An 18,271-nucleotide genomic window follows, 5' to 3' on the forward strand; every position below is an offset into this window, starting at 1 on the left:
TTACAATGGACTAGCTGGTTGTGATTGTTAGTTAATACATTTTCTAACACAGCTCACTTTCCCAGTGTGAATAAAGCCCAAGTGTGTATTGCCATGCGGGGAATTGCTATAAAGCTGGGCTCTATGCCACACAGGGGTACACACTTCTATGACTTTGTCTCTATATGGGACTGGCTTCATGCTCCAGCAGAATGGTGTGGTAGCTGGGATTTATGGCATTATATATGCGGAAACCTCACATTGGAATAGGAGCTAGGATGTTAGCATGAGGCATAAGCAAACAAGCATGCTGAATAGGCCTCTCTAAATTGGTTGCCAATAGACTCAGACTCATAGATTTTAAAGTCAGAAAGGACCATCATGATCATCTAGTCTGACTTCCTGCACATTGCAGGTCACAGAACTTTACCCACTCACTCCTGAAATAGACCCCTAACCTCTGGTTGTGTTACTGAGTCCTCAAATCATGGTTTAAAGACTTCAAGTTCCAGATAATGCACAGTTTACACTAGGTTAAACCTGCAAGTGACCCCATGCTGCAGAGGAAGGTGAAAACCACCCAACGTCTCTGCCAATCTGATCCAGGGGAAAATTCCCTCCCGACCCCAAATATGTTGATCAGTTAGAACCAAAGCATGAGGACAAGACCCATCAGGCAAATACCTGGGAAGGAATTCTCTGTAATAACTCAGAGCCATCCCCATCTAGTGTCCCATCTCCAGCCACTGGGGATTTTTGCTACTTGTAGTCGCCGATGGGCCACATGCTATCATAGACAGTCCCACCATACCATCGCCTCCATAAACTTATCAAACTCAGTCTTCAAGAGAAGGAGCATTTCTTCATACTTGCTCATGCTGATCTCTCCAGCGCTCAGCTGAGCTATTCAGTCTGAGAACTGCAGTCTCAGGCTAGGTCTATACTACGGGGGGGGGGGGGGGGGTCGACCTAAGATACGCAACTTCAGCTACGTGAATAGCGTAGCTGAAGTTGCGTATTTTAGGTCGACTTACCTGGCTGTGAGGACGGCAGCGAGTTGACCGCTGCCGCGCCGCCGTCGACTCTGCTTCCGCCTCTTGCCACGGTGGATTTCCGGAGTCGACGGCAGAGCCATCGGGGATCGATTTTATCGCTTCTTCACTAGACGCGATAAGTCGATCCCCAATAGATCGATTGCTACCCGCCGATCCGACGGGTAGTGAAGACGTGCCCTCAGTTTAGCACTGCGTAACTCGCAGCACTTGGGTCAAGAAGTAGAAATAGTTGGGCCAAAAGGTAATAGTGGCCACAATATAATTAAGCTGAATATCCTAAGAAGGAGGGCTCCTAACCAAAACTAGCTCTTAATCACAGTAAAGTTCAGAAAGGAGAATTTCAAATCAGTGAGGATCCTAAAGCCAAAAGTGAGGAAATTAAGTAGCCTCTTTTCTGAGTCTAAGGATTTAAAACATACTTTACCAGAATCAGGGAGGCAGGCATACGTATCCCTAAACAAGAGCTGGTTGAAATTTTATTATTTTGGCGTTTTAATGAAAATATAATCCAAAAATTTGTTTCTTGGGGAGGGAAGGAAAAATCGTTTGTTTTTATCGGTTTGTTTGGGGGGGGAGGGTTGACCATTATTACTCTAAACAAAAATGTACAATGAAATTGCAAATTTGAGAGATTTTTTAGCCAACCACGTGTCATTTAAGGGGTCATCCTGAATAGTAGATAATAAATTGAGGGCAAAGACATTGCAGAGAAGCTAAATGATTTCTCTGCATGAGCCTTTCCCGCTAAGAATTTGGGAGAGAGGTCTATCCTTTGTATGTAAGGTCTAAGTCCAGAACAGTTCTTTTATAACATTTAGTAGATATTTATTTAGTTGCTTCTTTGTTAGGCTATTTATAAAATGAGATCTTGTAGTTTCAATCTTTGTTCTCCTCGATCTTAAAAACAAAACAAAAATACTACACCAGATGTTCAAACTTGGGTGCCTAAACTTGGCATGTAAATCCATAAATAGACACCTAAATAATAACCAACTTTTCAGTGGCTTCTGCACATCCCATTGACTTCAATGCTCAGAAAATCAGGCCACATTTGGGTACTTAAGTATGGATTTAGGTAACTAACTTGAGGGCACCAGGTTTGAAAATGTTTGCTATGATTCTTACAAATTAAAATTTTACTGAATGTTAGGCGAGTTACGTTTGATATTTTGAAATCCGAAAGAGTGGTGATAGTTTGACAACTGAATATCTGAAAAGTACTGAACAAATGGGAAAGTGAAGCAGTTATTTTGGTAAATTTCCTGTAAGGCGGCAGAAGGTATAAGACTTAAATTTCCCTATGGCCTCTGTGACCTTGCAGAGTTAATATTAACTTTGGGAGGTATTTTGAAGTAATATTTTAGAAATAATGGATATGTTGGGTTCACTAGTTATTTTTCATATTTTTAACCATCTGGATAAGGAAACTAGATATGCCATCAAGTATTATTTATCCAAAAGTGGCAGTGACATATAAAGCCCAAGGTGAAGCTTGAATGATTATTTCTCTTGAATGCCAAGACAGTTGCTAGTTTTAAAATTATATATTGAATGTTTTTTTTTTATAGCAACCGGGTGGCTTAAGAAATTGGAAATGAGTTTATAGAGCCAGGGACCTTAGAAATAGTGATTAAAAAAAATGATCCACATAATTGGTGACATACAATAGTTAACATCTAGCAACTGTTCAATGGCTGTTGTGAAATGAGTTAGTGGTGTCTCAGTACAGGTAGTTTTTGACTTCTGTTTATAGCAGGAAAAAAATATGTGAACTGGCACCATTTTTAGCATTCTCAGCAGAGGACAGATACTCAATATGGAGTATTCAGAAAGTGGTTCATCCAGAAAATGGCTTCACTGTCACCCATGACAGGGAAAGGTGTTTGCATTGTTAGTGTCTGTACAATTCCTCTTCTTTGGCTACACAGAGAACTTTGTTTTTCAGTACTGCCCTCCAACACCTTTCATAATATTCAGCTTTCAAAAGCCAATTCTTTACTCCTGTTTGCAAGTGGTAAGGCTGGTTTGCTTGCGGTGCACGTGTGACAATATAAACCAGAATAATGCTTCTGTGAGTTTATCATTCAGAGCTCAAGATGGAATTACAGAGTTATTAACATAGCTATGTTATTTAATGGTGTCATAATATATGGAAACTAAGGAAACATTAGTAGCAAAGTGCAATTTGTAGAAGAAACTGTTAGCTTTCCTATTCCTTCAAATGATTTTTGTAATAACTTGTAGTCCTAAAAGATTACTTTGAGCAATACAGTTTGCAATGTTTTATAGTGAGTAATGATGGCATTTACTTTTATTACAATTGTTTGCTACACCTTTAGTTATTCTGCAATAAAATAATTTTAAAGCAGTTATTCAACAAGCAATTACTGAATAAGGACATATGTACCATGAGGAATTATACATCTAATTTTCACATATGGAAAAATTAAAAAAATAAAATGAGGAATAGAATCACTTTGGTGGGGAAAAAAACATTAAATCATTATCATTTGAAATCTGCTCAGAAGAATGAATCAGTAATGCCCAGAAGAGCTTGAGTTGTTTTGGCAGTTAGGCTAACAAATGTATCAATTTAAATAACTTGCCAGCCACTCAGACTGTCAGTCAGTAATTTCGTTTGCCATCGGTGTGATGCCAGATCAATAGCAAAATGACTTTTTGACATCTGGTTGACATACGTTTACTGACAGCTTAACAACAGAAACCGCATTATAGCAGTTACCTGCAAGAAATGTCTATTGTCCTTGGCACGTCTGAAAATACTATATAATCATCAATACAATCAGTGTTTTGAGAACTGGCATAGCATTTATCAGTACATGACATATTCATGAAACATATGATTTACCATATTGGATCATACCATTGGTTCCACAAGTCTGATATCCTAATTCTGACACTTGTAGAATGCTTCAGAGGAGTATGGCGGGGAGCAGGGGAGGAGGAGAAGAAATAATATTCCGAACCACTTGTGCAACATTTAATTTAGGAATAAAATTCCCTTGTGACTCCAGGTACTTTGGAGCCTGAGATTTAATTGCTTTTATCACATATTATGAGAAATGTATTGATGTAAAATAGTGTATTTAATACCTATTCAGACCCTCATCAACAGCAGTACAAAAAATATATGGAAAATGTAGTTTCTGCAAAATTAAAATTTTCATTGGGAAAATTTTGAGTTTTGCCAAAACTTTTTAGTGTTCTGTTGGTAAAATCAAAATGAAATATTTTTGGTTTTGGGTGATTGGACATGAATCTAAACATTTTGGGTTGTTGAACTGAATCAAAGCATTTTGTTTTGAGTCAGTTTGACACATAATTATATTTGATTATGCTGCTCCAGTGCCTTATGGAAGTTGATTTACTATTAGTTCTCCTAGCCGTATACACTCTAATGGCTTTGGATGCTCTCTTAACTCACTTGTGCTTTGTACTGGAGTCTTACAATAAACTCTAATGTAGCATATGTTCTTGCCACAGAGGATGCTAATGTATCAACAAGTTGCCACACTCTAAATCTCCTTGTTTTTCTCTATGTGGTTCAATTTTAAGATTATTTTAACCTAGCTTTTTATGTTAATGATGATTAATTTTAACAGTCTATTTTCAGGCATTAGTCTGCATGTAGGTGCTCAGAGAAAAAAGCTGCAACTGAGAAGGAAACCATAGACTAATTTTTTTTTTCACCTTATGTCCCAAAATCTGCAGGGCAACCTGTAGCTGTGGAAGACATGCAATTTTAGAATCAGGAAACACAATGCATGGTGCATACATTTTGACAGACCCTGCCCACCCCACATCTCACAACTTACTTCTGTCGCTTATATTTTTAATCTGCACGTAGTTTCTGTGACCAAGCTTGATATGAGCTCATATTAGCACTGCTTTTGCATCATTAATGTGCAACCAAATCCATTATTATGTATATGTCAGCAGAGCATCCTAGCAAACTGGAACAAAAGTTTATTCATAAATACCAAAATCCGATGAGAATCAAAATCCCCAATTTTTGGACAGCTCTGATTATGGCCTCTGCCTTTGTCATGTCGGGGGCGGAGGCTACGTCCTGGCAATAGCTCCCAGAAACATTGTGTGATGGCAGGCAGAGTGACTACAAGAATGCAAGGAGAATACACCCAGCTGTGTGGTGGGGTAAAGCATACAGGCCACTAAGCTGGTTGGTGTATTCCTCCAGAATCAGGTGATTTAAAAAGCTGCAGTGTCCTTTATTGCAGTCTGTCATCCTAGACCTTTAAAATTCCTTTTTAACCTCTCAGTTGTTTGGAGGAAAGCAGCTCTTAAAATGTTGCATTGTCCATCACGTCAAGTATGTTGTTTTAGGAGACTGAAGAAGCTTCAAGATAAAACTGCCAGAATTATTCCAAGGACTGACAGGCTTGCTAACAACAAACTGCTTTTCAGATCACTATAGTAGACTCCTCTACACCTTTGATATGAACTACATATGCCATCAGTCCTGTTTGCCTGAAATAACTGCAACATTCTAGTGACCAAGGTCAGATGATTACAGATAGAGACTCAGCTGTTCTCACCCAGCACATATGTTCCAGCATTGTTGGTAATTTATTTACTGCAATAAAAGCAATGCTGAGTCCAAACCCCATCACTACAAAAAGACCCCTGATGTGGGCTTCTCTCAGACTAGGTACTGTCAAATGTTTTTACACAAGCTAATTTGTGAGGAAATGCTGAAGATTATTATAGATTTTTAGCTGTACAATGTTTTTTTGGATGGCTTTAGCAACATGGCTGATGGGATGGAGCTGATTGGAAGAAACTATATATAAAATCCTGTTTTGGTGGTATTAGATTTGTTTTGATGGGGATTAAGTGTGGACATCAATTAGTGCTGATGCTTATTCTACCCAGGTACAGAGTGGATAACCTGCTAATAGAACTTCAGTTCCAAGCACTGTGGAGATAAAAGCACAATATTTATTCCTAAAGACATTGGGCAGCAGGTTGGAAAATAAAGGTTACTGGTTTTGTTTTGTTTTGTTTTAAATTGCTGAGGTCTTGAGCAGGGCAGCTATGAGAGGCTGTAAGTTTGAATCCTAGCACTCCTGATCAGTCTGTTTCAAATCTCAGCACGAGCTAAATCTTTCCAGCATAGTGTGTAATAAACTTTATCAAGAAATGTTGCATGAACAGTTGCTACACCAGTATCACAGCTATGTGAGTGTTGCTATAGTTAAACATAGGTTGTTGTAATAAAGTCTCAGTCTGGCAGCTGTAAGTAAACTTTTTTTTGTCAGGATTTGTGGACTAAATTCTCAGCTTCATCTTTCAAGAGTGACACAAATATTGACGACACTATTGTCTCACTGCTTGTAGAAGGTGAGACTGTGTTTAGATATAATGGAGGCCAAGTATTCTCATGCAGAGTCCTAAATTCTAATTTGTATTTGACAGCAGGCAGAATGAACAGAGGTGAAGAATTCATTTGCCTTTCTAAAGCAATTTGAGTATAAAATATTCTTTAAAATTAGATGAAATTGTATTTGTCTAATGTGTTGTCTATTAATAAAACCTACAGCAGTGTAGAAAGCATCACCCTTAACTTATCTTCTTTCATGCTCTTCTGTAGAAAGAATAATTGTGAATCTGGTAATAATCCAGATGATGATAATCTGATATTTATTATTATATTATTGTAATTATTATAATTATTATTATTATTATATGCAAGGTAATAATGCAATAATCTGATATGCAAGAGAAGAAAATTTTCTGAAATTCATTAGTGATTTTCATGCTACAAAATTTTTACTTATTTCCAGGTAAGAACTGGCTAGTGAAATGTTGTCAAGGAAAACATTGCAGTACTTCAGCGTTAACTATTAATTCATTAGCTTTACCTCTAACTACTTTCTTAAATATTAAATTTGTATTATCTTTGGTTTCCTGAAACAAAAAGCCAGCACAGTTGGCGGCACAGTAAAATGTATTTTTCTCAGCACTTCATTTTTCATTCCCTGAAACTCCATTCTTGGCAGGAACACCTTTCCTACCTTTCTTCATTTGTGCTCTATGGACCATGAAAACTGCCGTTACAAAGGAGAGAGCGTCGTATGCACTGGTTTTATCAGTTTTGTGCTGATACAACAAAAACTAAATCGGCTGGTTCACTTAAGGGTTTACAGGCCTCAGCAGTTCTGATTTAAAAAAAAATGGAGGTCATGGAATCGAGGAGACCAGTCCGATAACATGTAAGGGTGTCTTTCATCCTTTATACTTTTTCTTTGAGGCCTGAAGAAAATCTAGAGTCTGTTTTAGGTGACATGAATATCAAGTGCAGGGCTAAAATGCAGTGTTACTTAAAAAGTTTTCTTTAACTCTTGATAATCTTCTCAGAAAACCTACTAACAGCCCGAACTTCATTTAAACTGACGTTCTTGATCTGCTTTAGTGATAAACTGTAATTAAGCTAATTTAGTTCTAGCGCATTATCTTCTATTAGCAGAAGAGTGTATGCTACTTAGTGTATCAAATATCAGAGATTACCCCATATACTTTACAAAAAGTACTGCAGTATTCTATTGTAGTGGTTCAAAGCTGCATCTTACACATGTGTGAGTTCAGTGTTTAGAATGATTACCAGCTTGAGTTTTGCACTGAAAGCGGGAATTTCAAACAATATGTTATGCCTGAAAAATACAGCATATCCTCTCCAGAATTACAGCACTTACTTTTGGAGTATAGAATTATTTATCTGAGATTTTACAAGTAATTCTATTAATTACTTTAGGTATTAAACATGTTTTCCTTAAGAAATTAAGCACCTGGAACTCTGCCCTGTAGTGATACCATGAGAGGGAGAGACATTACATGTTTTTCTTCTTCTGTCTTCAAATATTAGTTTAATTTAATCTGAGGCTACAATCACAAAGATGCCTTAGTCGTAATCTTATAGCTATTATTTCTTATTTGTATTACTATAGCTCCTAGCAATCCTAAGGACCAGGGCCCCTTTATGCTAGGTGCTGTACAAACACAGAATAAGAAGAGTCCAAGCCACAAAGAGGTTATAATCTAAATATAAGACAAGCGAAACAGATGGATACAGACCTACTGATTGGGGAGTACCAAGAAACAATGAGACAGTATTGGTTAGCATGATAGGCAGCGATATCTGTGCATTTGTGGCCATTATGCATGGTGTCACTAAAGGTCAGAGTTAAGATTCTTTGGATGTCCTAACTGTACATTTCCATACCTTAGCATGTTCAGATTTCTTTAGGAGTTAAGGAATTGATTCAGAGAACTGAAGTGTGAAAATGACTTAAGAAAAAAAACACTTTCCCCATACTAATAAAGAGTTGTCCATCAGCTCTACATATGAACTACACTATTCTACAGGCTATTTTTCAAAGGGGTAGCAGCAGAAAATATTTTGTCTTTTTTAAAAGAAAGCTTCCTGCATCTTGCACAGCATGGTAAATTGAAAGGTTATTGGAAACAGTTCTCACTATGCTTACATGTGAATTACATGAGAAGTGAACGGCCCAGACAGAGGTGGGCATTCCTGAGTTTATCATTCTTCTCTTCCGAGCTCAAACAGAAGTTATGGGCTTGATGCAGGAATTACTGGGTGAGGTTCTCTAGCCTGTGTTAGGCAAGAGGTCAGATTAGATTATTGTATTGGTCATTTCTGGTTGTGTAATCTATGAATCTAGGGCCTGATGAAAAGAGACTTTTGAACATTCAGAATGCTGTGCTCTTCAAAACAAAGGACAACGCTCTTTTGAAATCAGTGACAAATGGAGAACACAGAAGAATAATTACCATATCATTTCCCCAGTGATGCAATCTCTTGAGCCTATAGGCTTCTCCTTTTGTGTTTAAGTATAAACTCTTGGGGCCTAATTCTCATTTACATTAAGGCCCCTTCACAATGTAAAAGGCCTCAGTTTAAAAGAATTAGATCCTTGTGATTTTTTTTTTTAAAGCGAGAAAATGAGGATGCACATAATATCCCTGATCTGCCCAACTTTCAAGAAGGTTTCAATTAGGGAAGGTTTCATAAGTGTAGCTGAGGCTAGGAAGTTGCCCATTACATTTAAAAGTTTTAGATGTTAAAAACTACAATTTGATATAACTAAAGCACACTTTGTACATATTGTTATAATTACAAAAGAGGAACAATGCATCAGTTCTTGCACTGCACACTTTTGCTGTATACTCCTCTACTCTTGCCCTCACTAACACATTGTTTGATGTTGTGTACCTACCATATCCTGTGCCTTTCCTTTGATCTTTATTTATTTTGGCATTCTCCGTTGCCATCATACAGCATCCCCATAGTTCCTCCTTCTCACCTGTTTCATTCCATACTGTTGCTTTGCTGCAATATTTGTCTTTTCTCTCCAACACTTCAGTATATAGCAGGAACATTGCATTAGTAAAGACACTGCCTCCCATTCCAGCCTTTGCAGACGTGCATAGCAATAGGCTAACTCGGAGGCTTCACCATTCTTATGTTCATGATCTCTGACACTGTTGTCTTCAAATGATCTTTAATTTACGAGTACTGAATACACCATTGGCAGCTGCCTCTGGATGTCATTGTGATAGCTGCCATCTCCATGCACCAGGAAGCTGAACTTCTTGATTTTCTTAACATCTTCATTTCCAATTTTCCTGCTTTTTGGGATGGGCTGCAGTGTTTCCATTGCCATCTTCTCTTTTGTATTCCAGTGTAATGCAAATTTCACAAAGTGTAGGCAGCTGGTTTTATTAGTCACTGAATATCTCCTGCATTACTATGGGAGCACAAGCATAATAAATCTTGTCACCACAGGTTATCCCATCTAGACATCACTTCCAGTGGAGACAGTGATTTTCAGTTAGGTCAGAAATGGTGTGCTAACCAAAAACAACATAATGCACTTCACCAATGGAACCCGTAAGTCAATTCATCCTATTTGCTCACAAATAAGTAAAAATGGAAGCATAATATAAATTTCAGAATCTGCTTCCATCAATATGAATGTCACAATCATAAGCAGAAGCAATAAGTAGTGTTCTTCTCCTTAGTTCCATGTCAAATCAGCCTGTGATGATTTTGATTGTTATGGCTTTTGGATTTAGAGACTATACAGTAGTTCACTAAATACAGGGAAAAAATCATTTGTGATTTGTTTGAATCAAAAGATATTTTGTCTGTGTCAAAAGGTTCCCTGTTGTGTATAAAACACATCCCAAGTCTCTGCCTTACAATATTAAAACACAGTAAATATATGATCTAGTGTTCATTTGTAGGCAGTCTATTTTTCTTGGCATCACTTCAACTCTGATCTTTATCTTTTCTAGGATGAATAGAAACAGTACAGGTTTTTTTATTATTTTTTTATTTTTGTCTGCATGAGAAATGAATTCTGTAATTCACACTATATTCAGAGCTACATATTTTGATAGGTGAAGAGTGTCTTTCACTAATTACCGAGATATTGCTACATCTTCCATGTAACCTCACAAATCATGCATAAAATGTTGATACATGCATAAGTTTGTTTTAATGATTCCAGCAAGCATGCCATCTATGACCCTAGGCACCCCTGTATTCACATCCTACACACTGCTACAATATTTGTACAAAATATACCTTGTGAGATATCATCTGAAAGCATTGTAAAATGCATGTGTTAACATTGTATGTGAAGTTATGAAGTCCCTGTGTTTGACGTTACTAGGACATGTTTAAGACCAGAAAGCCTAGCATAGGTAAACGCGATAAACAGCTTTGTCCTAGACAAAGGAATGTAGGTTCACCCCAATTTACATATTGGCAGTAAATAAAGCCATTCAGCTAAATCAATGAGGATTATCCTGATCCTGAACTAGAGAGACAGAGAATTAACATGGCTCCCGCAGCCCAGAAAGACACAGGAGACTGAATCCCCAGGAGACCTTCCAGACTTGTAAGACAAAGTCAATCCCTTTGGGGATATAAGGAACAGAGAGAGAGAGAGACTTCCTTGATCTGTCACTTTAGGAGACAAAGAAACCAAGCAATTTTATGTCTGAATTGGGTCCTGGCCAATAAAAAGCTAAAAGAAAAACTGTGGGTAAAAGAATCCATCTTCAACAAAGATTGTATCTTGCTAGATTAAGTTTTAGACTTTTAAATGTGTGTTTTAACTTTTATATTCTTGTAACCATGTCTACCTTTATCGCTGTTACTTGGTATCACTTAATCCTTCTCTTTTTAAAAGTACATACTTTTACTTTAAACCAATTCAGTGCTGTGTTTGAAGGGAAAGGCATAGTCACCCCAGTTAAATTCATAAATTATGATGTACTGATTCTTTAACAGAGCAGCAAACTTAGTATCTTCTTTGAATGCACAGTGGTAGGGGCTGTGCCGAGAAATATCTCAGAGGAGCTTGGGGGCTGGAGTGCACTGATTGTTACCTGCTAGGCAAGGTTTGGGCTGGCAGTTGGAGTTTGCCTGAGGAGTTTTCTGGTGAGGAAGACAGACTGGTGTGGTAGGGAGTTGACACACAGTCTAATTGCCAGCAAAACTCACTCTTGTTGACCTATTGGGATCCAGGAAGGAAAGTGGGTGGGCGAAGCCCGCCCACTGCTAAAGGATCCCCCCCCCCTTGTTGAGGCAGAGAGGTAACAGTGGCTCACAACCCTGGGTATTCCCAGCAGCATGTTACACAATCTTAGCCAGAAGTTTTGTTCTGCTTTCATTTTATTCACTACCTTAGTCCTTAGAGGTGTTAGTTCCTTTTCAGATGTGGCTGGGACTTCTTCCCAGCTGATTAAATCAGTCATCTTTTCCATCTTAGTGTAGAAGTTATGTGTATTCTCTCCATTGTTGAGTCTCTTGTATATTTCTATATGCTGTAATACTTCAATAGAGAACAACAGTTTCCATTTTTGACACGTTTTCATCCTAGTGATTGTCTTTCACTTTATTCTCTCCTACTCTTTATTTGGCTTCCTCCTCAGCTCACACAACACCAATGTATCTAATGGTTTGACAAAGTTGTTCTCTGTACCAATTTTCAGTGTTGTTCAGTTTATTCCACAGTGGCTAAAAATATTGTTTTCTGCACTTAGGGTAAAGCTTGAATGTTGAAAGAATTAAATGGTGATATGGGCACTTTGGAGAGTTTTGCAGTAATTGGAAAACATTGGTTTTCCCTCTTTTCTGTATGATATAATCATTTTGATTCCCATCGAGCTGATGTACAGGGCTCAAGTGCATTCTCTTACACTGTAATATTGATATAAAGTGTTTGTAAGAATCATTTGATTCTCAGACCAAAATAATGAATAAGAGACTGTTTGTTTCTTCTATTCCATGTCTCCACATCATATTCTTATCCACAACCTTTTTCTCCACTTCCACACTGAAACCCTCTGCAATCAACACCATATCATGTTTTGGCACAGTATCAGTGAGCTCTTGCAGATGGATGTCAAACTCGTCAATTTTATTAGCGTTGACTACTGGAGTTAGTTCACATACTTGAATGATAGATGTTCTGAAGTCCCCAAGCAGATTGAAATAAGCCTTGGATTCTATCTCAGCAGGGATACAAAGTCATCCTTATTCAGAATAAATGTTCCCCTTTCTATTCCATGTACACCACTGATTCTCATTTGGGGCAGAAGTTACAGCTGCCAGTCAGCTGAACTTCAGAAAGATCTGCAGTGTCAATCTTTGCCCAGTGTCTCTCCCAGAGCTGAAGTTAGAGTTATGCTTGGGGTTGACATTAACAGATAAGAAACTCCCTGAAGAATCTGGTTATACTAGTCTGCTATATGAGATTTCTACTCTTGTCTTATTGGCTAGGCGTTGGCATTACAGCACATCTCCTAATGATAATCTTGGTCTGGGACATTCTTGGATGAAGGTGAGGGTAACACAATTCAATAAAATAGGAATCCTAATACATATTTAGTGGTTTTCATCCCTAAATCTCATGTGTTTTAACAAAGTATAGTACATATTATTAGCCTTATTTTACAGAAGTGGCAATGTGGTATCAAAAGGCAAAGTGACTTGTCTAAGGTCACATAGCAGAACTGGATATAAAACTCTGGTCTGGTTTCTCACAGTCCTATCTCCACTTAACTATACCATTTCCTGTGAATACTCAGTGAATGAAGCAACAAATAAGGGGCATGTTAGGCTTAGTTCTTTGACACATAACAAAACAGTATTATCGATAAAGTTTATAATGATATATTTGGCTAGAAGTTCCCCTCCTCAGATTGTTGTTACAGTGTACTGTGGACCAGAAAGCTGCCACCCTCCATCCCAGAAGTGATTGAATTTCCGTGGTCTTTTATTAATATACTGTCATTTATGAAGTGTTTTGAGATCCTTCAAGATGTCAGATGCTGTCAGTTTTTCAAAAGAGCTCCGCAACTGTTTAGGCATCAAAATAAGGGTCTGACTTTCAAAAATGTCAAGCGACCAAAAGTATTGTTTGTGATAATTACAGTCAGGAGTGAAATCTTGGCCCTCTTGAAGTCCGTGGAAGTTTCTTCCATTAATTTCAATGGTGCCAGGACTTCACCCTTGATTTTTTCAAAGAACCAAGCACCCAATGTGATCAATGTTTTTGAAGGTTTGGCTAATTATGTTGGTGTCTAAATGGGAGCAGAGTTCTTTTGGAAATCTGTACCCTATATAGATATAAAGTATTAAATGAATACAATTATTTATAGAAATACTATGTTAACTAGCTTTTTCTACTTTGTCATAAACGTATTCGTGTTAATATTGTATTTTAATATTTTATGTTTCAGAAATCAAAAATCTCCACTTATGACAAGATGTGGGCCTTTATGAGTAGCAGGAGGCAGTCGGTGCTTGTCAAAAGTAATGAAGAAGGCATCCAGCGTGTACTCACCTCTGATTATGCCTTTCTAATGGAATCCACAACCATTGAGTTTGTCACACAGCGGAACTGTAACCTAACACAGATTGGAGGCCTGATAGACTCAAAAGGTTATGGCGTTGGAACTCCCATGGGTAGGTTATATGTCAACCATTTGTTCTGTGCTCATTAATCTTAGCTGCAGTGATAGCACAAAAAAGCTCCAGCATACAATATTGTTGCTCTCCGTAAACTACAAGCAGTTTTTCTCCCCCTAGCCCCAACTAAGTAAACATACCGTATTATATTAACACAATTTATGGATCTAGTTTAACTTAGAAAAGGATGTCTTGGTTACCCTTAAAAAAATGACAGGAAGTTTGCATGTATAATGCCTGTGCTCTAGAAGGGGTATGCAAATTCAACTAAAGGAAATACTTATCTTGACAAGAACTTGATCTCTTAAAGTATTTTTTGTATTTATGGTATAGCATAAATTATGTAGTTGTAGTGCAGTGACTGCACAGGCAAATGTGGTGGGCATTCATAGTTCTGCTATATAGAAAAGTTTAAGTATCGAGTCCCCTAAGATTATTGGGGAAACAGTCATAATAGTATGTTATACATAACCTCTGGACAAAAAACAACCAACTAAAACTTTCTGTATCTGAATTATGGAGCTGTGATTGGAATTCCTAACCCTGCAATCAGTTCCTGAGTAGAGTCCCATTGAGTTGATATAAGGACCTGATTGCAGGACTGGGGGCTTAGATCACAATTTAGTAAGTACCTAAGCATGTGCTTAAATCCTATTGAGCTATGTTGATGTACATGAGCTGAAGATCTAGCCCTTAGATTTTAGAGAAGACATCTTTTTTAATGGACTAAGGAATTAGTGCTATACAGAGGCAAAGGGTATGTTAGAAGCATGGAATGACCTGCTTGAAAGAACAGTATTTTGTCCTACTTTTAGTTTATTTTTATATCAAGAATTTCATCATTTTGACATTGAAATGAGCATGTCCTATGTTTTTTCTCTAACATGACCTACAAATATCATTTATTTTACCTGTATTTAAAGCATACTGTAAATCACCTTGTGGGGGAAATTGTCTACAATACTTTAAGTCAAGAAACACTAGCATAAGGAAGGTTAAGAAGAGAAAGTTATTGGAAGGTCTTGCGAAGAAAAACTAGCTAATATTACCAGGCAGCTTTACCTATGGAGGGTTTTTTATAATTTTAATATAACTACTCAGACATATTAATAGCATTATAGTTTCAGTGATTGTAATAAGTGAATATGATTGCAATGGTACCCTAAGTGGAAATCATAGTTCTGTATATTCCAACATGATTCTGACTCTGGGCTCCAATTCCTGACCTCTGGGCTCCTGTTCCTTGCTACTGATTCCTGCTCTAACCACTAGACCCAACTCCTTCCCCATTCACTAGGCACAGCCACCCATGTCCCAGTCTCTGACTGTCTGAGCAGAACCAAACCCCATAAACAATAAGGGAAGTAGCGTATACAGTGAGCAAGGATCTTCTAAAGGTCAATATCTCTCTGCTGGAGATAGTGGGAGCCCTATGGATCTGCATGCCCAGGTTGCTGCCCTGCAGGCACAGAAGACGGTCCTGCAAGCTCAAGCCTCACTGACTTCAGCTCTTATCCCCACTCCCACTATAAAGTTCAGTGGCGATCACAACAAGTTTCATGGCTTCCTAAATCAGGGTCAGCTCCTATTTCTGCTACGTCCTCAGTTGCATCCTACTGACCACCTCCAATTCGGACTAAATATCAGCCTGCTTAGCAGGAAGGGCCTGGCTTGGGCATCTTCACTTCTGGAAAAATCAAGCCAACTTCTGGGACAATCTGAGGACTTTGTCTGAGCTATGGTGGTGATCTTCAATGATCTTCAATCTTCAGTTGCAAATATACAATTGGAGAACTCCCATCATGAGCAGGCATTTAGACAACTGGACATTTCATTGGAGTCCAGATGTTTTTCTCATGTTGCAGTAGGAACACCAGCCAGTTACTAAATATGCAGCAGAGTTCCAATTTGTGGTACGAGACACCTAGTAGAACAGGCCACCCAGTATTATCATTTCTGGCTCAGCCTCAACAATGATATTAAAGATGAACTGGCCTGGGTGTAATTCAGCCTGGATGCTGTAGTTGACTCATGCAGCAAGATTGATGACTTCCTGACCAAATCCCACCAAGAAAAAGAATTGTTCTCCCAGACCTTGCCGGCTCTGCTGACACCACACCCATTATCAGTCACTTCTCTGTCACCCAAACTAATGGGAGTTGATCAGGTCCAGCCCTGCATCTCTAATGGGCATCTCTAATCTGCAGCCTGTGCCTATATTGTGGGGAAACAAGACATTTTGCATCAAGTTGCCCTGCCAAGGTTTGATCTGTGCCCTGGTCAAGAAATCCCAAGCCCCAGCCCCAAAAGGGGGGTCTAGGCTAGACTGGAACCCTTCCTTCTCCCCACAAGTTTGCACCAATATTTGTTCATCAGTACCCTGGGGATGGCCAATCAGCATCCAACACCTCTCCAACTCCGGCACTCTGCCATGCCCTACACCAACCTAGAGATTCGGGTGTACTCAAGTGTATCAGGCAATTTCATGGATCTGGAGTTTGACCGAGCACACCATAACTCCACCCAGCGAAAGGATTTCCACCCCGTTCCCATGAGTTAGTGGAGTCCATAGGCAGGTCACTTCTTTCATTGGTACCAGTCACCCACCAGATGGCTCCCTTACAGGAAACTACACTTTGAGGCCACCGATAAATCTTTGGGCTAACTTGTGCACTGCATTCCTCAGTTGTCCTTGGCATCTCCTGGCTTGTCACCTATAACTCGCTCATGCACTTGCAGTCAGGCATGGTAAGTTTTGACTCCCATTTTACTTAAAATCTTGTTTCCAGAGAGTCAACCCAGGACCAGCAACCTTTTATGGCTTACTCAGTCAGCCAAATAATTCAGAGACACAAAGAGAGAATCCAAAATGGGAAATGACTGCCTAGGAAGGAGTACTGCAGAAAGGGGTCAGAGTGGATCATAAGCTAAATCTGAGTCAACAGGATAACACTGTCACAAAAAAAAGCAAACATTATTCTGAAATGTATTAGCAGGAATGTTGTAAGCAAGACACAAGAAGTAATTCTTCTGCTCTACTCTGCAGTGATACTGCCTTAACTGGAATATTGTGTCCAGTTCTGGATACCACATTTCAGGAAAGATGTGGACAAATTGGAGAAAGTCCAGAGAAGAGAAAAAAAAGATTACAGGTTTAGAAAACATGGCCTACAAGGGAAAATTGCAAAAAAAAATTGGCTTTGTTTAGTCTAGAGAAGAGAAGATTGAGGGGGGACATAACACTTTTCAAATACATAAAAGGTTGTTACGGGGAGGAGGGTGAAAAATTGTTCTTGTTAATGTCTGAGGCTATGACATTTAAGCCCATTGCTTCTTTGCAGCAAGGGCAGTTTAGTTTGGACATTAGGAAAAAACTTCCTAACTGTCAGGGTGGTTAAGGGCTGGAATACATTGCCTAGGGAGGTTATGGAATTGGAGATTTTTAAGAACAGGTTAGATAAACACCTATCAGGAATGGTCTAGATAATACTTAGTCCTGCCTCTTGAGGTCCCTTCCGATCCTATGATTTTATGATATAATTCTATGAAAACCAGAAAAAAAGGTTCATTTGACCCTCCATATCCCCAGTGGGGGCTTTGATTTTCTTAGTGGAAAGGAAAGATTACTGAGCTTTTAACCAGTACCCCTTACTCTGCTCTGCCAAGGTCTTCACAAAATTGGACCTCCACAGAGATTATAATCTGGTGAGGTGCAAGAAAAAAGATGAATGGAAAATCACTTTCTATACCAGATATGGTCATTTCAAGTATTTGATCATGCCATTTGGGTTATGCAGTGCCTGGCAACCTTCCAGCATTTCATAAATGACATCTTTAGGGACATGCTGGACCAATTTGTCATTTACCTGGATGACTTCTTCATTTTCTCTGAAAGTCAGGTCCACAATTATCATGTGTGTACTGTCTTGGACAGATACTGCCAAAACTACCTCCACACGAAGTTCAAGAAATGTGACTTCAGTGAGGACACAGTGGAATTCTTTGGGCTATATTGTCTCAGCTGAGGGACTTACCAGTGAGTGGTGATATCTGACTTTGCTGCATCCAAGGATGCACACTGGATGCAGCAAATTCCTGGTGTTTGCCAATTTATACAAGCAATTTATTAAAGGATTCTTTTGTCTGGTTGCACCCATAACAGCACTTCTACAAAATGGAGCACACTTCTCCT

At 38.6% G+C, this 18,271-nt stretch overlaps 1 protein-coding gene across 1 annotated transcript in view; it reads left to right on the plus strand.

Annotated features, from left to right (window-relative positions):
• GRIK2 (glutamate ionotropic receptor kainate type subunit 2) overlaps positions 1-18,271 on the plus strand; it is a 591,009-nt gene that overhangs the window by 523,682 nt on the left and 49,056 nt on the right. The window contains exon 14 of the mRNA XM_065402064.1: positions 13,851-14,076. Coding sequence (XP_065258136.1) covers positions 13,851-14,076 — 226 coding nt within the window. The remainder of the gene's footprint in view (positions 1-13,850; positions 14,077-18,271) is intronic.

This window comes from Emys orbicularis, chromosome 3, assembly GCF_028017835.1.
Source record: "Emys orbicularis isolate rEmyOrb1 chromosome 3, rEmyOrb1.hap1, whole genome shotgun sequence".
Lineage (NCBI taxonomy): Eukaryota > Metazoa > Chordata > Testudines > Emydidae > Emys > Emys orbicularis.